At 35.9% G+C, this 22,811-nt stretch overlaps 2 protein-coding genes across 3 annotated transcripts; one reads left to right on the top strand and one right to left on the bottom strand.

Annotated features, from left to right (window-relative positions):
* Nucleotides 1-12,891: 12,891 nt before the first annotated feature.
* asnsd1 (asparagine synthetase domain containing 1) lies at nt 12,892-18,030 on the top strand. The gene is made up of 6 exons (XM_006636671.3): nt 12,892-13,068; nt 13,372-13,425; nt 13,614-13,689; nt 13,991-15,526; nt 16,000-16,181; nt 17,693-18,030. The coding sequence occupies exons 4-6, from the start codon at nt 14,102-14,104 to the stop codon at nt 17,937-17,939; spliced, it is 1,854 nt and encodes a 617-aa protein (XP_006636734.2). The 5' UTR covers nt 12,892-13,068; nt 13,372-13,425; nt 13,614-13,689; nt 13,991-14,101; the 3' UTR covers nt 17,940-18,030.
* Nucleotides 16,552-22,763, bottom strand: LOC102687446 (uncharacterized). 2 transcript variants are annotated; one of them, XM_006636672.3, is made up of 9 exons: nt 22,608-22,763; nt 21,952-22,159; nt 21,161-21,250; nt 20,925-21,004; nt 20,636-20,751; nt 19,558-19,655; nt 19,107-19,175; nt 18,969-19,027; nt 16,552-18,622 (listed from the first exon to the last, which is right to left on the bottom strand). In XM_006636672.3, exons 2-9 carry the CDS (start codon nt 22,141-22,143, stop codon nt 18,502-18,504), a joined length of 825 nt encoding a protein of 274 aa, XP_006636735.1. In that variant the 5' UTR covers nt 22,144-22,159; nt 22,608-22,763; the 3' UTR covers nt 16,552-18,501. The 2 variants fall into 2 exon arrangements, with proteins under 2 accessions (XP_006636735.1, XP_015214685.1); XM_015359199.2 differs by lacking the exon at nt 22,608-22,763 and adding an exon at nt 22,325-22,569.
* Nucleotides 22,764-22,811: the final 48 nt, after the last annotated feature.

Genomic DNA, 22,811 nt, shown 5'->3' on the forward strand with positions numbered 1-22,811 from the left:
CACTTCAGATATTCTTGCATTTTTGCAAACCTGAAAAGATGTGTCAGATGTCATTTTTAACTTCAAAGTTGGAGTGCAGTAAATTTGCAATTCTTTAAAATATGAAATTCATCTTATGTTCTTCTTATGTCCAGCGTATGTAGTTTGATGGACAGACCACGTGGTAATGGAGAATCCCACAGCATTTAATTTAGTGGGATACATCAAAAAGCCAGCAGACAATCACATCATTTCCTTCAAAGCCGAAGTATTCATTTTGAGGCAGACCTAAATATGTTGGAGTGAAAATTGACCCTGCTGACCACACAAAGCACTCTAAAAGATAACAAGGTTGTGCAGTGTTCTGAAACGTGTAATGAAAAACCACTTACTATTAATAGCATGATGGAAGCACCCTAGTCTGGCTTGGTCTGGAATATATTGTTAGTAATATTCCAAACATTACAGTGTATTTGGGTTAGTTCACAGTATGGAATCACCTGCATGTCACATCAGCACCTTCGAGTAGGTAAACAAAAAGGACAACATGAATGACTTCTGTGTCTGCTTTTCATCGTGAGAATGGTTCCACCTGCTATTCATATTTTAAAAATACAGTAACTACAATACTTGTCTGGGCACTTGAAATAGGCCAAACATCTATTCTTTGGATCTTTAGTAAAGAAGGGCATAGGTGTTGCAATGCGAAGTGATTAAGACAGATAAATGCACAGTGGTCAAATTGATTCTAATTCTGACTTCTATGTAAGGTGTAAAAACAGTTATTTCATTAATTATTTGTGTTTATAGGATTGGATTTATATTACATTACATATATAGTCCTTTAAATACTATTTTGAAAGAATTCTGCTTATACCATGTCCTGAGAGAGATGCATTTTCATTAAAAATCCTATTTTAAAGTAAAATGTTGTGTGGATACTACATCTTATTTGGAGAATCTGAAAACAAATGTCCAGCTTCTCTTTTCACTGGTTTGTAAAAAAATATTTCTTCATTTTTGACTCCCTTGGACACAGAAATTAATTTCAGTTCTTTTTAATATTTGCATCGGCCAAAATATCAGAGCACATGCAGATTCACGGGAAACGCTTTTAAATTTCCTAAACAAGGCTGGTTCAACTGAACATTATGTAGACTAATTTTGTTTGAAGGCCCTTTTACATATGTTTGTTGCAGCTGATAGTTGTTGCCCATAAGCTGCTCCATAAGCATGTACAAAATGTACTCACATTTACATTTACTCAAGTAAACCATTCAGAAGCCATTGATGCAACTCTTCCAGCAATCCTGAGCATCTACTCCACTGAGCACGGGCTTACCTCAGCCTACTTCTGCAAATCCCTAAATATACCTCATTATAATTTAAGAGGTTAAGAAGAAGAGCACCTCCACACAGAATGTTTTAAAGTTTGTTCTTGTCTTTTATATTAAAAAACACATGATATGATATGATATGATATGATATGATATGATATGATATGATATTAGGGCTTGTTATTTTGCTTGTGGTATGTGTGGTCCAATAATATACAGGACTTTGAATTTTATTCAATTGAAATCGAAATACTTGATTCGTTCCTCAGTGGTTAAATGAATGACTTTATTAGCCTCAGAACTTTATTGAATTGTTAAAACCAGTCCTTTAAGTATGTAATTGCAGTAGTGTGTAGCAATCTGAAATTTATACTTACACATAACACAGAGGTGAATTGAAAGAACAGCCTTTGAAATTTGGTGTAAACAATTTTAATTGGACACAAACAAAAATGTGGTGGTTTTGCTTAATGAGGCAATGTATGTGTAGTAAAGAGCTTGACAAAGAGTTCAAATATTTATGTAGAAGGGCATTATGGGTTGTGCTTTAGTTATTGTGTTCTTGGCAAGAAAGCTTTGGAAGTACGTTGCAAGTGGACCTGTCATAAAAGAAAGGCCTGTACTGTATGTGCATTGTGCTGCAAAAAAAAATTAAATGGCAAAAATCTCCATGGTTCCATAAGTTAAAGGTCCCCTGTATCACATTATGTAACCTTTATTCCAAACAAAAAAATCTACATTATTCTTTGATCAAACCATACACACATCACTTGATGTTCAAATTCACTTGAAAATTCAAATGCGCCAATTATAAAACACAATATGTTGCCAGTATATGGGAAGATTAGTCATCTCATAAACATTAGTCTTTGAACCTCAAGCCTGAAAAATCTATTCATAAAATAGCTTCTTGCAGTGTAGTGTTCAAATGCTGTTTTGTCACTGACAAAGAATTTGTTCTACTGTAATATTTCAAGAGTTAGAATGACAACATTACCTCTCCCAGTTCTGCCATAAAAACACCAACAATAGCTGGAACATGACAAATGTCCACGATCTGTTTCCTATTGTTCTTGATCTGCAGATTAAATTTAAACCCATAATTACAGGTATTCATTGAACTCTGAAATCAGTCACTGTACTTTTTAGACCTCTTAGCACGGGATAATAAAGTAGGTTTAAATGGGAACATTTTCATATTTATATTTGACACCTCTAAATCTGTAAGAAGCCAGTTAATTGTCCACATGCATTAACAATAGGGCTTGTTGGTAATTTTACACCCAATTGGAAAACATTTTAAGACACAGGATTTGCAAACCTCAAACCACATTTTACAGCAGTGACAAATGCTGTAATTTGTTTTTGCTCACAAGGAGGTTCTCTGTGCATATGATACAGGCTGTTGAGAAAACGACAAAGATATTTAATGTCTTCTCTTTCCATTTTGTTTCTTGCATCCAAGTTTTTTTATGTACACAGACCTACAGTAAAACACACACTGTTAGGCTACACACACTGTATATAGGTCACACAAAAAGTCACCTTAAAGATTTCTATTGTAGATCTGTCAAGGTCTAGTCATTACTTATTATTTTCATTTGTAAAAGAAATTTTTGTTTTAAAAAATAGGATACTAGTAGAACAATTGTTTTCAGTCTCATAAAGTTGTCTTAATGTTTTTTTTTTTGCCAAGCAACAACGTTTTTCGTGTAGTTTACACTACAATGATAAATATTCACTTCTTGTTTCTCTTACTTTCAGATGGCTAACCAAATATTGTTTTATAATTTTATTTATTGTATCACTTTAAAAATATCACATTCAAGGCCTATCCAATTTAGGCTCAATGTGGCCCATGATCCTGGACAGAAAACCAGTCCATCACAGGACACACACAGACACAAACATATTTACCTAGGGCCAATTTTACTCACGATTTTTTAATCTTTTAGTCAATTTTAATCTCACGATCGTAACCCCTCCTCTTAAGGATACTCCAGCCCTTTCTTGTTTTGTTCCCCTCCACCTGCCTCCTGTTCCTACCCCCCCGTGCTATAAAAGCCAGACGTTCCTGGCAATCTGGGCTCAGCTTTGGAAGATGGCCGACCGGAAGCCAGCCTACCCGCGAGTCCAGGAGCGACTCAACAGTGTAGGCTTCACAAAGGCGTCCTGAGCATCTGGGTCCAGGACTGGAGCGTCTGCTCTAGTTATCCCCCCTTTTGTTCCCCCGACCCTTTGCCATCCTCATTTTAACAATATATATATTAAAGAAAGATAGTAGTAGTACATAAATAAAAGTATACATTTTTGAAGACAAACATTTTACAGTTGCATACACATTATCAAAAAAGTAACCCAAAAAAACAATACTCAGAAAACAAATGCCCATTCTGTTATGATTTATCAATGTTGTCCCGAAATGTTCTTCAAAAAATAATTCCTTCTGTTAGGCCTTATTAATTGATTCTAACCACACATTAAGGACTCTGCTTTAATTTAGGCAAAACAAAGTTTCAATTTGTTTTCAGTTTGTTGGATCAACTGTTTATTTGAGATTAACGCCTCTTCCCCTTTGCTATCATTGCCTCTATTAAGGACTTCCTTAAAAAGACAAAATCATTGATGTACAAAGGGAATGACATGTTAGTGAAAATGTAACAATATAATAATAACAACACTCTTCCACTCTTCTTTTTGTGTGCTCTCGCATCAGATTCTGAACTAGTTTAGAGATAAAGAGAAAGATCACTTTATTAGCCATATACAACTTCTTGCATTAGGAATTTGTCTTTTCACATACAGTACCCCAGTTTGCTCTCCAGGAGGCACACAGGCACACAGACAGGGAGAGAGAAGCTTGGGTTCAGAGTGCAGGGTCAGCCATTCATACAGCACCCCTGGAGCAGTTGGGGTTAAGGGCCTTGCTCAGAGGCCCAATGGAGTAGGATTCCTCTGCTGGCTGCAGGATTTGAACTGGCAACCTGCCAGCCACAGGTGCAGATCTTTAGCCACAGTGCCACTGCCCCGCCATTTAAAATGCAATCAACTAAATTTATGTACAGTAGGTATATTAATTATGTTTCAAATGAGGGAGGGGCTTTAGTAGTTGTTCTTGAAGATATATTCAAACAGTCACTTAAGTGTCATCACACTTGAAACTTTTTATTGTTTTCACATCAGTCATCTATGACTTTGAACAAAGGACAAGCCACTATGCAAGAGGCCTCCACAGAGCATATCATTAGAGTATTAGAAGCATGTCAATAGTTTCCCTTTTCTGATATGCAATATTTCTTTTTCCTTTTATATAATTGTCACATTAAAAATGTACAAATAGATTCAAACTTATCTATAATATTTGATTACACTCTACCATAATAAATAAACTTAGATTGATCTGAATTTTTGAAGCTGGAATAATTTTATTGCATATTATTCCTACCCAAAAGCAATGTGTTTTAATTTGCTATAGCCCGTATCAATGGTTTATATGGAATGGCTGGTTAGTTGTGTGGAATGGAATCACATATTCAGCAACAGAATTGCTCTTTATCAGATGTTCTGTAACCGGATATTCTACAATTGTTTTTCCCTACAAATTCTGTGAAGGTGAAACTAACACTCCATTCAAACATGTCAAGAAGAAACAAGGGTTTTTTAGGAAAGGTATATATAGTAATATTCAATTGTGTAATGTTATAGTCCATGAAAGCACATGAAAAGTATTCCAGCAGCCACTGTAATACAACAAATTTAATGCCAGTGCACTTTGTCTTCTTCCACAGGAACCAGATTTATCCTGTTTGCAGGATAGGAAGTGGAGCATGCCTGATAACCTTTACCACAGACACCATGAAAGTACATTTAGCACATGATGGTATATAAATATTACATAAATACAATATGTAGAAAATATAAGATATGAGAAATATGAATATAAGAACTCAAGAAATGTTCCTATTTAGCTCCTGAATTCCAAATTGATCCAACCATTCCCTTAAGGAGTCTGAAAGAGACAGCTTTACCAGTGTGGGCAGGTTGTTTGATCCAGACCTCCACAACTCTTTATAGAAATGAAAGTACTGTTTTCCTTCTGGAAAACTTCTACTTTTAATTAATATTTGTGTCCTGAGGTTCTGCTTTCGCCTTTGAGCCACAAGCATTAAATATTTTATTTAAATGTTTTATTCAGTATTTGTCTAACTCACTAGGACCAAAACAATCCATCTAAAAGCATTTAATACTTTCTGTGCTGTTTTCAAAACAATTCCAGCCTGAAGCCCTTTGGAAAGATTCAATGAGGAAAAAAAAGCTTACAATGGTCTGTTCTGTGAAATGGGATCAGGCTTTATACATGCAAGCTGGTATGTAACTTGATTGACTTTGATAACTCCAAATGGCATTGAATAACAAAGCACCATTAAAAGGCAATAACACTTATGTTCTTTTTCATTGTGTTTACTTTACAGACATGAGTGTTTGTTCAGGTATCACATAAATACACATTGAAACCATTACTTAAGCAATCAGTCTTGCTTTTTGTTTGAAACCATATAAGCCCACTCCTATAGTTTCTCTATCTGGGCTGAAGCCAAAGGATCCAGCCCTAGATAAATATCTAATTGTTTTGCAAACATTTGCTTTTTATTACAATCATACTACCCAAGCTTTAGCCATCTATGATTAAAAATGGTTAATCAAGATTAAATAAGCATTCTTGGCTTCAAAAATGCACTCTTGCATAACACAACTGGGTCTCTTGCATAATCAGGGCTTTCTGTTGTTTCATGTTAAGAGACTGGAACACTGCCACTAATATGTAGAGAGTACACAATGCTGCCCAGAGAAATATTATTTTCCTTAGTGTCTCACAGGTCAATTTCATAGTCTTTAGACAACATTTAGTCTTTTATTTTGTAGCAAGACCATAAGGAAATTCTAGACTCAGACTGTCAGGACTCACACAATAGCAATTTATTGATCTCCAAGGAGATTTTGCAAGACTAAATCAAGAGGGAGCAGTACTAAACATCCATCCATTTTTACTGACTGTTTTCTACTTGGAAGGTTGCAGTGAGCAAATATCTCACACAGCAGAACTAGTTCAGCACCAAACCGGCCCAAGAGCTATAGTGACACCAACCACTACCGCAACCACTACTGTGGGCACTGTGCTGCCCACAGTTTTGAAACATGCTTTATTGCCCTGAAAAAAGATGAAAAGAAAAATGAGGGGAGGAAAAAAAGGAAATGCTTGTTCACTTGGAATTAGTTATTTTGGAACACGGTTATTCTTCACGTGAGGTCTGGTTGAAAATCAATGTGTATGTTTATTCTGTGTGTAGAAGCAGTACAATACTGCACTGTTTGCATGAAACCAGGCCTTTGACCAAATGTGCCTTTGCATATGATAATGTGGACCTCTCTCTCTTTCAAAGAAGAATCTTATTTTTTGTAAGCAAACACATCTACATAAGCTTCTTTACTAATGGTAGAGATTGCCTATTGATTTTTAGCTACAGCAGTGTAAGTTTATTGTCGTGAGTTTTTTTTGGTTAATTAATTATAATTATTTTCTTCATAAGTAAATTCTTTGGGGGGAAGTGACACAATATTTACTGAAAGTGCATTCTTACACATCATGAGTGTGATTCCAAAGCAACCCACTGTTGTCAACACTAAATTCTAAAACTCGAACTAGATTCCAATCAAATGTATACATTAATTTTAAATAATAGCTCCAAAAATAAATTTAGCACACCTCATAGATGAATATTTAATTACCTAACCCTGGTTTTTGTTTGTTTTTTCTCTCTGGGAGATATTTACCAGAGATTTCAAACAAATTAGAGAATGACCACAAAGCTCCTTTAGAGTCAGTGATCTAATATTACATAAAAACAAGCAAGCTTAACTTAAACATTACATTGAGAATACCAGACTGATGAAACTGCACAACTACAGGTTTGTATTTAACATTCTGTTTGTGAGCAATTACCCTTTTTACTGTTGCATGACTGTGAGCTTCTCTGAAATGTTTTTTTTCATTCAAAACCTACCTCAAATTACAGTTGCTAAAGTATCCTACAGGTTTGCCTTGGTCTAATCCTGCATTTATGTGAGTGTTAAAAACACATTTTCTTCAACCCCTTGTGGCTTGTTTTTGGAATGATAAAGCTTTAGTTTTAGTGGGTGATGTCATGACATGTGATCATGCTCTTATCTAGATCATGCTGTGTCATGTCTCTTATCACATGACCCACAGGGAACTTCATGTTTCTCAGATGATATTGTCCAGTAGACAAACAGACCAATTTTAGGCCTAAATTTAGTATCATAAATAGAAGAATTTTCCATTATAATTATTTTTTTAAATTAAGAAAAACATGTCATGTTATATTGCACGCAGTTGTCTGTCAGCTTTAAATATTGTAAAAAACTATCTGTGCCTAGTTTATCATATTGGCCAGATTATGAGATTACTTTTATTTGAAGAATTCCTGTAGCTGATGAAGAGGAGAAAGGAAATACCCAAGGAATTCCAGTATGTTTTGTTGGAACACGTTCTTGCCATTACAAAGTCCATAGATTTTTAAATGTGGCTGTAATATTACAGTACTTGCATGCGACTCAGAAAATGACATAAGGCAGTGTTTTTACTTGCTCATCTGAAAGAAAGCATTGTTATGCGTGTCTCTGTTAAGCACTAGTGGTTCACAGAAGAGGAGTTATTAGTAGAAAATTCTGGAGCTAAACAGATGAGCCATGTTGCCTAATGCACAGCTTTTGGCAGCCTAATGTTTGTTGAGGACAGAGCACAAAACACCTAACAGCTGTATGAATTAAGAAAGACCTTCAGGCTTTATCTGACCCTTAACATCTGGTGGTGTGTTTGTCACATTTATTTGAACAGGAATCAGAGTAAAAGTTCATGAGCTGTGTGAATGACCAGTTTGCTGAAGTTGGTATCAGTTGTGCTCGTCAGGTTTCCAACAAAACATTTTAACATTTTGCTTAAGCATAGGATCAGAATACAAATTGAAGAAAATAAAAAATATTTTAACAAAGAAACAATACCAAGTTTACTTAACATTTTACATTGAACAAAATAAATCATTTGAGACTATTTCCTTTTTTACTCTGTTTTTATTCCAGTACAAAAAATGGCTTCCACTAATCTTCCTACACTGGGAGAAATTTCATTTCAATATAATTCTATATTACAGAATTTTATTGTTCCACCCACTTTATTGTTAACCTCAGACTTTTAAATGACAGATGAAGTCTTAAGCTGTCTTCAGAAAAGATTTTTCCTTTTAGATACAGACAATCCCTGATAACCGACAAGTAGAAATAAAAGATTTAGGGAGAACAGAATAAACATCTTCCAACTCTAATCTCAGCAAAGCAAACTGTACATATTTATTTTGCTGTTTGTTAAGTGGCAGTTTGTCAAATACACTTCCTTTTATTTAATTTTTCACTACTGCACTGTCCCAAGATAAGATGGTAGTGACATGCACAAATGTTTGGTCATGCTCAATTAATATGCACAAAATGGTTTTAATGAAAACCATATTTAATTATCACAACAAGTAACTAAGTTTGTCAGTCACCCTCTAAACACTAAAAGTATCCCTACAAATGCCAAAGAGGCACTGTCAGCTTTTCGTCAGAGAAAAATATTGTTTTGTAGCACTGTGAATACATTTAGTCATTAGTTATTAGTTATTTGTTGCTTTTTCTACCTACATTCAATTTGTAAACATATCTCTGAAAACTCTTCTCTTTACTTGATGGTCAGGACCAAAAGCAGAGCTGTCCAATCTCTGTCCAGGATGTCAAGTGTGTCTGCAGATTTTCATTCCAACTCATCATCTAACTAGCTAAACCAGCTGCTTATTTGCTTAATTGGACCACAAGAATTTCACCCAACCGTTTTGCTTTAAAGAGACATACAATAATTACACAAAATCCAGCCATCTAGGTCCAAAAATGGACACCCCTGGCATAAGATTTTAACAAAAGGCTTGTATCATACAAATTTGCTTCTAAATTACTGTATATTTCCTGCCAGTTTTGATAAACCTGTTACTTTTTGCTATCTGAAATGGTAATAATAAAGGTCACATACAAATATGTAAAAAGAATATGAAACAACTGAGACATATTGTAAATTATCAAGATACCGAGCTTAAGATAAACCCTTCCTTTATTGTACAATTATGGAATCACATGAAATATATGTGATATAGTAAATTGAAACATTTTCAATTTTTTTGCAGTGAATAGAAAGAACCGTACACATAAAACGCATCAGCAACACAAGCTTAGAAATGCATCATAATTATAAAAAATACACTTCAGAAAAAGATACATTTATGCATGTAATGTGTGTAGTTGCAAAGAAGAGAAAAAGACAAGGTTAAGTAAACAGTTCTAATTGCATTCCCAGAGGCAAAGTCCTGCAATGTTGCAGTGTTGCAATATGGTGATTTTTGACCTCTCAAACTAAGCCATGTACTCTGTCACACCTGCACACACAGAAACAGATCCCTGGGATATTTGTGGCTTTTTTGCTGCTATTTACCAATAACGACAAGCCAAGAAATACTGGATGTTTTACTCACAGTGATGTTTTAAAGCTGTAATTATTTTTATATTTTTTTTTTATTTTATCTACATATTTTCCAGATTATATGTTTTGCTTAGTATGTATATTACTAATCAACCACATGCTATAGTAATGAGTAAAATTGTATGGCACACATTGTTTTACAGATGTATGAACCATGCTTCTCTGATAAATAGAATCCTTGTTGTCACGATTATGTATTTTTTACCATTTTATTTTTACGTACACTGATGATATGTTCCTTGTCCTGAACATACATTTAAGCTGTGGTATATTCATTGATAGAAAACGACATCATTTCTCTTTTGGTCTGGGATCACAAAATATTAACAATTCAAAACATAAAACCACAAGAAAGCCTTTGTATTATAATGACCTTAAATTGTAGCAGACTTTTTGATTTTTTTTACTGCTTGCTTCTAAAATTCACATTTTTTAAATAACATGATTAATTACACATTTTTAATAATTATGTATTTTTTTATTATTTGTGCCGTTACCGGTTATTTTATCTGCATCTTGTTTCCTTTTCCTTTAATTCTGTATTACTTTGAAATATTGTGATGTAGGAGGCACTGTATAAAATATAATTATTATTGCTATGGTACCATTTAGTTGACTTTTACACGCTTTCAAAATGACCAGTATAAAACTCTATCCCTTTATATTCTGCAATTTGAAAGTTCTTAAGGGTGATTTTAAATTCTTCAACGCTAAATTTGTAAGCATTGTAAATTAATGGTTATATATGGTGAGTATAAAATCTTGCAGTCACAACTCTGAAAAAGGTATCCCTGTATTTTTTTTTCTTGCAATGTCTGGTCATTTTTTCCATTATATTCACATGCTTATGATTTCATCAGCACAGAAGCCTTTGCAGAGTGGAAAAAGGGTGAAGAATAGGTTTCTCAACAGCTCAACGCCTGCTGAGACCTTTTTGTGGGCTTATTGTTCTAAAAGAAATGTTAACTTCTTCTAACAAAGTTATTCAGATGATCTCTGGATCGGCACCTACTGTATGTTGGTAAGAATTCACTCTGAATGGAACTTTCCCCAAATACTTCCATTATGTATAGTACTGTTTTCACAAATCCCTCTCAAATTCTAACATACAGTACAGTACTGTGTGAAATACGAAATTGGGCTGCAATTTATCAACAGTATTAGATTGAGACAAATTTCTTTTAAGGGTTTCTGTGCACTTGTCGTTTGAGATTTCCCTTCCAGGAGCCCCAGTGTTCACTACATGTTTAAATCTCTACAATGGTATCAATTGTATGCTTGTATACATCTTGTGTTGCATTGCCTGGCAACTATGACATTACAACATGTCAATATACTATTGTATAAGGTAAGATTTCTTTTTTACATAAAATATATTATTTAATAATGAATAACTTTCATTGTATACCTACTTTTCCCTCAATTATCATAATTAGTTTCAGTTCTAGACATACAAATTTGTATTTAGGCCTTGCTTTATAAATATACAGGTCCATTTATTTAAATTATATATGTAACAAATATTACAGTATGTGTAATCTGCAAACCTGACTTTCCCCCTTTAAAAATATTTTCAGTTGTTTCTTCTCAACACTTAGCATGTTTTTAACACGTGCAACCTTTATCAAATTGTGTTTTGCCAGAAAAAGCAAACCAGGACAGAGAAAGTTGTAGTCGTCTGTTTGCACTTGAGATAAAATGTCCTCAATGTTTAATCAAATGTGCTCTTGCAAGCTATCATCTTACTGTTTACATTATTTACATAAAACCTGAACAGTGTTCAATGGCTACTAGGTTTTCTTATAGACTAGGTCTAGACTGTTCACCAAAGATCAACAAACCTTGCATTTTTTATTTCCTACTAATACTTAGTATGCATAGAGAAATCAAATCATTCTCTCAAGGCAATAAAGTGATAAAAAATGTTTATCAGTGTTTCAGATTGATTGTAATTTCCTCATTGTATGATGGGTATTATGTGATCATTAACATTTTTAAAGGGCCATACCTTGAATTTTGCCTGTGGTGCACTTTCCTTTCCTTAAAAAGAAAACATTGTTTACCACCTTTATTATCATATGTGACTTACTCATCCTGCTCATTCAAGTTTAGAAGTATGTCAAGTCACTGTCAGGTATCTTATTAAACCCAGAAGGCCAATTTCACAATGCATTGACATTGTAATTAGAAAATCGATCAGTATATAAAGCTATATTGGCATTATTATTTTCAGCACTGTATATATTGTCTTTCTATGTCACACTATGTTCCTCCAGTTTAGTGTAAAAAAATTACTTAGGAATTAAATCAATTTTTGCAATGTAATTAATTTGAACACAACAGCTATATCAAACAATTACCTCACACATCAAGTTTTTAAAGATCTATTATTTTATTTTGACCAAACTGTTCTCAGGTTCACTGTGGTAGACTGCTTTATTAATCTAAATACTCTCAATCGGTGCACAATAATTACAGCTGGAGATAAGCAGAAGGCCAGTTATAATCGCCGACTGACATGACCACCCCTTGCACAGTAAATTTGAGGTCCTTCTACCTCAAATCTGTTGATTCAGACAGCCCAATAAGTAACTGATAAGTTATTTTCATACTGTATTTATCTAGCTCACTGACAACCCAACTTCTTTATTTATCTTTGGATTGTGAGGATTATTTAAAACTTCTGACTTGTATTTAATCTTATGCATGTCAGTTTTTAATTCGTTAATGGATTCATTTTGTCTTAAATGTATTATGTATTGTGTAACGTCTTTTACTCACCTGAAGTAATAAGTTTATTCGAAATTGCACAGAACGTGTGTTTTGAGTGGATTGGAGCGCCATACAGTGGTGAAAATTATTTCACCCTCCGGCCACTAGAGGGAGACCTTCTTAGATGATTTATGGATTTAAAAAAAACATTCTCTTGTTATCAGACTCTAACACAACGTCCAGTGAATATGTCGTCTCCCGTTGCAGAGGGTCACTTGTGCGTGTGTTGTATGCGGTTGTATTATATCGATTAAGATAGCCAAAATGTCAAATAAAAATCAAGTGAAAGATGATGTTGTACAAGCAAAAGCGAAACAGAAAGAAGAATTAAATAAAAAGGTGAGTTACACAGACAGCTATTTTTAAAAATTGTGAATGAAACTTCAGAGAATATTCTTCTCTGTTGTGTATGTTTTATGTTTCTTATAGATCTGTTCGTGTTTTGATCATGATTAATGTTTTTAATTTGGGTATTTATAAGGGTGAAATGTATATAAACTGTAGCCAGTATGTAGCCAGACAAGGTTTTGGAATTGTGGCTACCGATTAAAAAGAGCGAACCATGCACACTTTCACTTGAACCGTTAAGATGACTCTTTAAGTTGGATCGTAAAGAAATTCTAGTAATTTCTTATTTTGCAGATAAGAGAACAAAAAATTGTGATTGATGAGCTCTCCAATCTTAAGAAAACCAGGGTAAGGAACTATTTTTTCATGAGAGTATTTTATCTTTTAATAGTTTTCATTAATGTTTTGCCTTACATGTTTATGTACGAGACTGTTTATGTATTGAAACATTATGATCAAAGCGATGCAAACCATGCTTTTCTTACAGACGAAAGAATAGCAATATTCTGTGTTGTGCTTTTCTATCATTTTAACAGAGGGTGTATGTGCAGCAGCCCAACAGCCACATCTTCTTTTTGGCAAACAAAGCTGAGACACTGAGTGCTTCTAAAAGTAAGCGAGAAAGCCCGAGATCTTGTCAGGGGGACTTATCAGGGAGAACATTGATCATTGAAACAAACTGTAATGCTTGGAGATTGATTAAAATCAATACTTGGCTAAAGAAACCTCATTTATCAATAAGCAATAGACTTATTTCTGTTCGAAGTAGTGGTTGTTCTCATCTTAAAATATCCAGCCATGCTTAGCCTTAAATTTCTGTCAATTATAATTTTTTCCTTTAATTAAGATAGATTTATGGTGATCATGAAATGTCCGTATTAGGTTTTCATTTGATACTTTTTTTTTCTTGCAGATTCACTGGAAAACATGAAGAAGGAGTATCAGGATGTGTAGAAACAAAACAGGATTCTTTTAATTTGGGAGACAGAAAAAATGAGTAAAACTGGATGAATTGCAAACTAAGATGTGCGGTATATGTTGTGTTGTGAGCTTCTCCTCTTTGCCTTCAGAATTGTCAAAGTTTGTGATTAAAAATCTGAAGAACCGAGGACCCAGCTTTAGTCAAGAAATAACAAAGACGGTGAGGGATGTCAACGCTCTGTGCTTTTTCTCTGGCCACGTCCTTCATATGAGAGGAGTCCTGACCCCTCAGCCAGTGCAAGATGAAGATGGAAATGTCTTCCTATGGAATGGGGAGGTCTTTGGTGGTCTGACAGTGGGAACTGAAGAAAACGATACACAGGTCGTTTTCCGCCATCTTACTAAATGCTGCAGCGATGCAGAGATCCTGTCTGCTTTGTCATCTATTCAAGGACCATGGGCTTTCCTGTATTACCAGGCAGACAGACATAGCCTGTGGTTTGGCAGAGACTTTTTTGGTCGACGAAGTCTTCTCTGGCGATACAGCAGTGAAGGGAAATCGATTGCTGTGTCGTCTGTGTCCTCAGATCCTGGTACCGGGCATGAACAGTGGGAGGAGGTGCCAGCTTGCGGAGTTTATAGGATTGATTTAAAGGCATCTTCTTGTTCAGGTTTCTTGGTTCTAGAGTTTTATCCTTGGGCTTATTCTTGTGACATCCAGTTACCTGTAAATCATGAAGTGAAACGAGAGGACTTACCTTCCTTTGTCTCTTTAGTAATGAATGAAAATGGACTCTTCCTGCACGCTCCGGTTGTTCCCCTAAATAGTGTCATCCCTGAGAGTCTGCCAGTTGCAGAGCACATATTTGGCTCTCAGCCATCTTTTAAAGACCTTGATGTCTTTTTGGAGGATGTCAAGAAGAAGAAACTTGCTCAGCAGCTTATAGATGTTTTAAGTGAGGCAGTGAGGCGGAGGGTCCAGTCTCTTCCTAAAGAAAGCCAGGCAGAGTCTCCTCTTGATGACAAAGCTGATATTGCCATCCTTTTTTCTGGTGGGATTGACTCTATGATTCTTGCTGCCCTAGCAGACCGTCATGTTCCTTTAGAAAAGCCAATTGATCTTTTGAATGTGGCCTTCCAGTTGCAGGAACCAAAGAAGCCGAAAGGATCTACCAGAAACCAAAAGCACAAGCACATTTCAGAAGCAGTTCCCCATTTGGAAGCAACCAGGACAGGTTGTGGGATATCCAAAGAATCTGGCTGTTTTGATGTGCCTGATAGAATTACTGGCAGAGCTGGTGTGCAGGAGCTACAGGCAGTAAGCCCAAAACGAAAATGGAATTTTGTGGAAATTAATATCTCAAAGGAGGAACTTCAAGAAACGAGACAAAAGCGCATCACTCATTTGTTGTATCCATTAGATACGGTCCTGGATGACAGCATTGGTTGTGCAGTTTGGTTTGCTTCCAGAGGAACTGGTTTTGCAGCAGGAGGCAAGGAACAGCAACCATATACCTCAACTGCAAAGGTGCATAATCTTAATATACATTTGTATATAATCATGGTAGCATAGTAGTTAGCATTGCTGCCTCTCAGCACTGGGATTCTCGGTCCACTTCCGGACCCGGAGTGCTATCTGCGTGCATATTGTACTTGTATATTGTCCCTGTGTTTGTGTGGGCTTCCTCTGGGTGCTTTCCCACAGTCCAAAAACACATTGGTAGGTTAATTGGCTTCTGGGAAGATTGAGTGTGTATGTTTGTGTTTGTCCTGCGATGGACTGGTGGCCTGTCCAGGGTGTACCCCACCTTGTGCCCATTACTTGCTGGGATAGGCTCCAGCACCCCTGGACCCTGAATCAAAAGAAGCTGTTAGAAAATGGATGGATTGGAAAGCAAATTTGTAGAAAGTGTGACAAATGTTTTAGGATAAGGTTATTTTTCTGACGCGAATCGCCTAATTAGGATTCTGTTGACTCCTGGGCTCTCTGTGACTGTTTAGGTCGTGCTCACTGGAATTGGTGCGGATGAGCAGCTGGCTGGGTACTCCCGCCACCGCCTTCGCTTTAAAACCTCAGGACTGCAGGGTCTTGTCCAAGAGCTAGAGATGGAACTGGGCAGGATCTCTTCACGGAACCTCGGCAGGGACGACAGAATTATTGGAGATCATGGGAAGGAAGCCAGGCAAGTGTTCTCCTTGTGAAATATGATCTTCTATCCATGTTCTGCTTAAAGGCGAGATAGAGATTTGTAGAAGTGGATAATCCTGGGACATCTGGAAAATCATTTTTTAAAACGTAATGTTATAGTCCTCTATCACTGGAAGAAACTGTATAGATTCCAGTTATATTTTACTGAAAGTATGAGAATATTTTTAAAAAAGATAATTTATAATAGTTTCCTGCAACCTTCATTGCAGTACTCCTCTCAATTAAATAATTGAACACGTTTTTGGCTTGATTAGAGCAGTTTAAGTGATTTTGAGGTCGGCTGATTTAACGCTTCATGGCTTGAATTTTTGATTTTATGTAAAAAAAAAAGAACTGCACATATATGTAGGAATTCCTCCTTTAATAGAAAAATTGCTGTACACTTGTTCACAGGATGCGGGACTTACAAATCCCAATAAGTCTCTGCAACCAAGCTGAATGTACCCATGCTGAATATTCTGATGTTATTAGTGTCATGATAATTTTATACAAATGCATGAGATGCACAAAAATCATTTTTTTACATTTTTCAATGATGAGGTCCATTAGTAGAATAATGATTCAGCTACAATGACTGAATAGTTCAATAAAAAACATTTACATGTGATGAAACTCAACAAAGCAGTTCTTTTTTTCACAAAAAGAAAAGGCGTCCAGACTGTGCACCTGGATTATAGTCAAGGTTTAATTTTTTCTACAGTCTAACGTGAAAAAACATTACAGTCCTGTCCTGCCAGACAAAAAGCCCGGATTCAGAATTCATACATTTTCTACTGTCAGGACCTTCAAGTCTTTTAACCCTCCATGTTAAAGAGACCTATAAAACATGCTGATCTTAATTCTCTTCTCTGCCTATTGATAGGGACAGTCGGGAAGTAGGATGTCAAAATTCCCAACTGGAATTATTTTATTGCCTTTTGGTTTGTTTTATTTTAAGGATTTTAACAAGCGTAGCGAATGGAAGCTAACGAGCTAATGAAGTTATGTGGCCATCAAGGAGAGCAGTTGGGAACACCTGCTCTGTAACAGTTCAAGGATCTGTCTCATCTGGCTTTCGTTACAACTGAGCTCTTCATCGCTCCATCCATTCACAACTTAACCTTACTTATTAAGTGGTTGCCGCCTTATTATCATCTCCTCTTAATAGGCAACCGATTGCTAATGTCCAGAAACAGGTGGGAATGATGCTGTCTCAGGCTCTCCCACTGTAAAAAGCAACTGCTGTTCTGCGGAGGCTCTGTTATGAATATTCCAAACACCTGACTGGTGATTTTTTTTAGTGTCGATGCTCATTATTACCTCCATTAATGATGCCGGAAAGTATATTTAAGAACCGGTTATTGTAGGACAATTAGCGTTGTAAGAGAAATTCCTCTGTAGGAATGAATGCTCAAAAACATCCTGGAGTAACACGACTGAGAAACTAGACATCGCCTACCTCAACACAGACGAGGAATAAAGATGGAATATTGTGTTCCCTTTCAGGTTTCCCTTCCTGGATGAAGAGGTGGTTAGCTTTCTGAATGCTGTGCCGGTGTGGGACAAGGCCGACCTGTCCCTGCCCCGCGGACTGGGAGAGAAGCTGCTCTTGCGCCTGGCTGCCAGGGAGCTGAACCTCACAGCCTCCGCAGCGCTGCCAAAGAGAGCCATGCAGTTCGGCTCCAGAATAGCCAAGATGGAGAACAGCACCGAAAAGGCCTCTGACAAATGCAGCAGACTCCACATGACATAAATCTCGCCGTTTTATTGTCAGGATGAAAGTGTAGCTTTGTAACTAAAACACAATCTTTGTTTTAAAAATATTAAAATATATTGTCCATAAATTTCTTTATCTCCATATTGGTACATTCCTTAACTCTCCTAAATGACATCTGTTTTAATAAAACTTGTACATTATTCACACTATGAAACCCATTATCTTTAATAAAGTTTAGGCCATGAAGATTCTTTGATCGTATATTCCTATATTAAAAAAGGTTAAATAATACTTTACTTGTTCACAATGGTAAGTGTATTTTGAACACTAAATGCTAGTGAGAGATAATATCGTTGCTGAAGAAATTTTATCACCAATGTCCTGGAGCAGTTATCAGTTTAACGTCAGATAGTGTAGTCTCGCACCTACTTAAGGTATATTTAGGTGCTGTAATTTCCGGATTAATTCTTCACTGTTTTATTTAATTTTTGTATCCATTCATTTTGTGGTGAGGGTTCAAAACATTTGATTTGGTTGTTGAATTTTCAGACTGTAGCCATTCACAAAGAATACAGCTAAACACTTATGTTTTACACTACTACTTCAAATAGGTCTTAGTGTTTTTTAATGTTTTTTGAAAGTAGGCATCACATTCTATATAGGATTGCAAGTTTCCAACGTCGAATCGGCCAGAGATCTCATGAATGTAAACCGGCTTCCTAAAATAAAGCAATACAATTTAAAACATAAGAATGTATTATATAAAGTGGTGGTATTGGCTTATTAAAGTAGTGATAACATTTTGAGCACATGAAAGATATGCCTTTTCTCTATTTAATTTACATAAAGTAGACAGATGGCAAGATTAAGAATTTTTTAATTTATCTGCTGTTCATAAAAAGAAAAACGACTCTACTCAAAGCCAAGATGCAATATTGAAATATTTTGGATTTGGAAGCCTTTGGAATTGTTTCAGAATGCTCACTCAGCCATACTACTTAACACAGTGAAGTTAAAAATGTAAGTTCTGTTCACATCAATTTAAGATAAAATGTAGATTGATACCTCTGTATGAGCCATGATAAAAAGTTTCCTGGAGCATCTCTCTCTTCTATTGGTACTGTCTGCAAAACAATGTAATGCATTATACTGTATATCACAAAGGAACTTTAAATAGCTAACACAACAGTTAACATGTTTTACCTTCTTTTCTTCGAGAAATTTCTCCAAAAGGGGAAGAGTTTTCTTGGAGAACAAGTAGCAGCAAGGGCACTGCAAGAATAGAATTAAAAAGTATGCAAATGCAAACTTTGGAAAAGTATTTTGTTGTAGACACCTGTATTTAAAACAGCATAGCACTCTCCTATGAGAAAGATGAGAGACAAGCAATATATCAAAGAGCTACAACCCTATTACTGGAGAACCAAATTCCAGCAGGATTTGTACTTTAATATAAATAAGAGCAAGAAAAAGTCCATACCAGAGCTTATCTTGTTTTCCATAGGGTTAAGTGAAGTAGAGAGCACATTGACTCTCCCCCTGGATGAGACACTGGTGGTCCCCACTCCTACAGCAAGATCTGTTCATAAATATACTTTTAAGACTTTCTAGACAGGTTAGGTTTATATAGTATTATAAAGTTAAGGTCGCTCACAGCTCTTCTTGAGTTTGTGTCAGCAGGGGAGGGTTTCTCTTTCATACAGCAGACCTTCATTTCACTGTCCACTTCAAGAATGCCGTATTTCGAGGTCTCTGTGAATTGATTACAAAACAAGTATTGTTGTGCAGAAGGATTCAAGAAGTCAGCAAGGTTTATATGCACTTAAATGATAGCAGTATACAAACTCTCAAGCAGTGGTTAGCAACTCTGATCCTGAAGAACCATGGTCTTGCATGTTTTATAGGTAACCTTAAATGGTAAACAAGCAGAAAAGAGTGTGCTGACTCCCTAATTCAGGGGTCTCAAACTCCATTCCTGGTGGGCCTTGTGTCTTCCGGTTTCTGTATCAATATGAGTAGTTATTTCAGCAATAAACAAACTTATTTTTTAAATAAGACAGGTATAGGATTTTTCCTGGGGTCTTTTACAATTGATTACACAAGACATTCACTTTATTTAAGGTACAATTATCTATAAACTACTGTGAGGCTGTTCAATATTACAAGTTTACAGACCAACTGAATCTGAGTTGATGACACAAATGCCCGAAGAAACTAGGCCCTGCAGGAACTGCATTTTAAGTTTATCTCCCTAAGACTAGTACTACAAGGCCTTGCTGTGCAGCAGAGATCTCCAGTCTTTAAAGCACAAGCTGGTTAACTCATCAAATTAAGTCAATAATGAGCTGATTCATGTTATTACAAACTGTTGGATGTAAAATCTGTAGACACACTGGCCTCTCTAAGACTGGGATTGAGGATCCCTGCTTTATTGGGAGAAAAGGGATACTCTTGGCAACTGGCAAAACTGCTGCAAGCTTATGCAGGATAATTTGAACTTTTGCTAAATTATATGTCGTAATGTTCTAGTCTGACATACTAAAACTTCATGCAGCTTTTTTCCAGTCATTATTAGATTCAGGGACAATTTCCCAAATAAGTAAACTTTGAGCACTCAGATTGTTATCAAGACACTGTATACTGTAGCTAGTCCTTATTTCTTGCAAAAAAATAAGTTAATGAAGTACTATATCAGTTTATGCCCTCAGTACCTGGTTTCTATTTTTGCTCACCTTCATCTTTACACTGGTAGGACAAAACCAGATTACATTCATCACATTTTCTTTGTAGATCAAAAAATACATCCAGGAATCTGGAGAGACTGAAGTCCTCCTTAAACAAGGTGTCCCTGTGGAGATAAGCAATTCACTTTTAATTCTACGCAAATTCCAGTTCTGGTATGTTTTACTCCGCTTATATTATAACATTACGTACAAACTGGTAAAAACACATTTGAAGAAAACAAAGGAAATGTCACTTAACTTGGATTGCAAAGTTTAGTTTAACACTGGAAAGTCTTACCCCCCAATAACTAAAACATGGTCCTCTGTAGTGAAATGTTTAATTGCAAGCTGAAGACAAGCAACAGCTCCAAGTCTTTCCTAAAACAAAAAATGAAATACAGAAACAAGTGTAAAAATATGTAATTGATAGATTTCATGTTTCCTAATAAAATGAGAATATAAATATTGAGTATTGGGGTTTCTGTTGTTATTATTATGAGATTACTGCAGAAACTCATTCAAATCGGCACTGACCTCATTGCATCTGGTCCCATCGTTAATTATTATAACACCTGGAAACTGCTGTCCCCATTCCTCGAAGTGTTTGAAGTACAACTCATTGGTCTGTTGAAAGGAAGTGAAATTTCTGTGTTCTATCAGTCAGAAAACTCTTATTTCTCATTTCATTGCCACCTATAACTGGGGTCTGTAATTGGTCCTGAAGGTTTTCAAAGCTTAAATGATCTTAAATGATCGATGAGCCGCGAGCTGGAAAGCACATGTAGTTCTAATTAAGCAAATGATTAAAGTCTGAGCACAGCTACAAGAATAACCTGGGTAGCACACCTTTAACCTTAAGTGGTTTCTTTTTAGTGCAGCTGCAATTATATTTTAGGGGCCTACAGTAAATGGCCAAATTCTAGATTTATGTTGGACTACAACCACAACTATACAATACAATGCAATACAAATGCTTCATTTTATGTTTGATTAAAAGCTGACATAATATTTTTGTTCAAAATAAAAATGCATATACATTACTTCTGTTTTTCTTAAGAATGTGTGTTGTTGGTGTAGTTAACTGCAGTGCTAGAGGACCAAAGACTGGTTAGTTTTCATTCTAGCTTTTATTTAAAACCTAATAGTTCCACTGAGCAACTTATATGTTTCCTTTTTTAAAGAGTTGGTCCATTTTTAATTATACCTTAAAGCCCTTTGGAATTCCAGACCACAAGGCCTATAACTGACTTGCCCATGTATGAACATAATACACTATCTAATGAATAATGGAAGCTTGCAAAAGATGTTACAATGTATATACATACAACAACAAAAATCGCATCCACACAGTCAGAACTGTTTAACGCCTCTATCCAGTGCGAAATCAGAGGGCACCCTCCAACGGGGATCAGGGGTTTCGGGGTGCCGATGAGGCACTTGAACTTCCCCGTTGAGTTGCTCTGGAGATCTCTGTGCAATCTTGTGCCATATCCCGCAGCCAGAATCACAGCCTTCATGTTACCGTGTATGCAACTGCAACAGAATAAAAATACGTTTTACTTTTTAAAGACGTAATTTATAATAACAATGTGGTTATAACTAATGGTTTTTATTTTTGCATAGTCTACAGCTGAAAAAGTAATTAACTTTTTTATGTGAAATCCATGTGTGGACGTACAAATGAGTGTACAGTCTTACCCCTAATTTCGTTCTTTTCTGAAACCCTAAATCCAACCGTATGAGTTTTCCTGTTTTAATATTGCCATTTGGCTAAGAGATGCATCTGCAACAATTGTTAACTACAATTACACAGCAGTTCACCACAACTGTCCCTTTCCTTGCACAGCGCTTTCCATGGTGTAAGCGAAGTCCATATCCTGCACAAGCATTTGTCAACAAACAATATACATTTTCTCTAAATAAAAAAGTTATTAGCAGTAACAGACATGCCTAGTAATACAACAAATCGCATTTAACCTACTAAGTGATCGTATTTATATCCACAGTGAAAAGCGAAGTGGAAAAACAGAGCCTCGAAAATGTAAAACTTATCTACAAAGGCTCTCTGCAGCATTTTTTGCAGGAACCAACACGTCAGCCTCCAGTGTCACAGACCACGAAATAAAAACAGCGCCCCTATCTGCCATTACCGTAAACTACTGCTATATGACACATTCAATAGGAA

This window comes from Lepisosteus oculatus, chromosome 12 (assembly GCF_040954835.1).
Source record: "Lepisosteus oculatus isolate fLepOcu1 chromosome 12, fLepOcu1.hap2, whole genome shotgun sequence".
NCBI classification, from domain to species: Eukaryota; Metazoa; Chordata; class Actinopteri; order Semionotiformes; family Lepisosteidae; genus Lepisosteus; species Lepisosteus oculatus.

Coding starts and splice junctions, on each gene's coding strand:
- asnsd1 (XM_006636671.3), top strand. CDS start 14,102: ATGTGCGGTATATGTTGTGTTGTGAGCTTCTCCTCTTTGCCTTCAGAA. Junction 15,527..15,999: donor CATATACCTCAACTGCAAAG/GTGCATAATCTT, acceptor GTGACTGTTTAG/GTCGTGCTCACTGGAATTGG. Junction 16,182..17,692: donor GATCATGGGAAGGAAGCCAG/GCAAGTGTTCTC, acceptor GTTCCCTTTCAG/GTTTCCCTTCCTGGATGAAG.
- LOC102687446 (XM_006636672.3), bottom strand. CDS start 22,143: ATGAAGGCTGTGATTCTGGCTGCGGGATATGGCACAAGATTGCACAGA. Junction 20,752..20,924: donor CATGTTTTAGTTATTGGGGG/GTAAGACTTTCC, acceptor TTATCTCCACAG/GGACACCTTGTTTAAGGAGG. Junction 19,176..19,557: donor ACACAAACTCAAGAAGAGCT/GTGAGCGACCTT, acceptor CTATTCTTGCAG/TGCCCTTGCTGCTACTTGTT.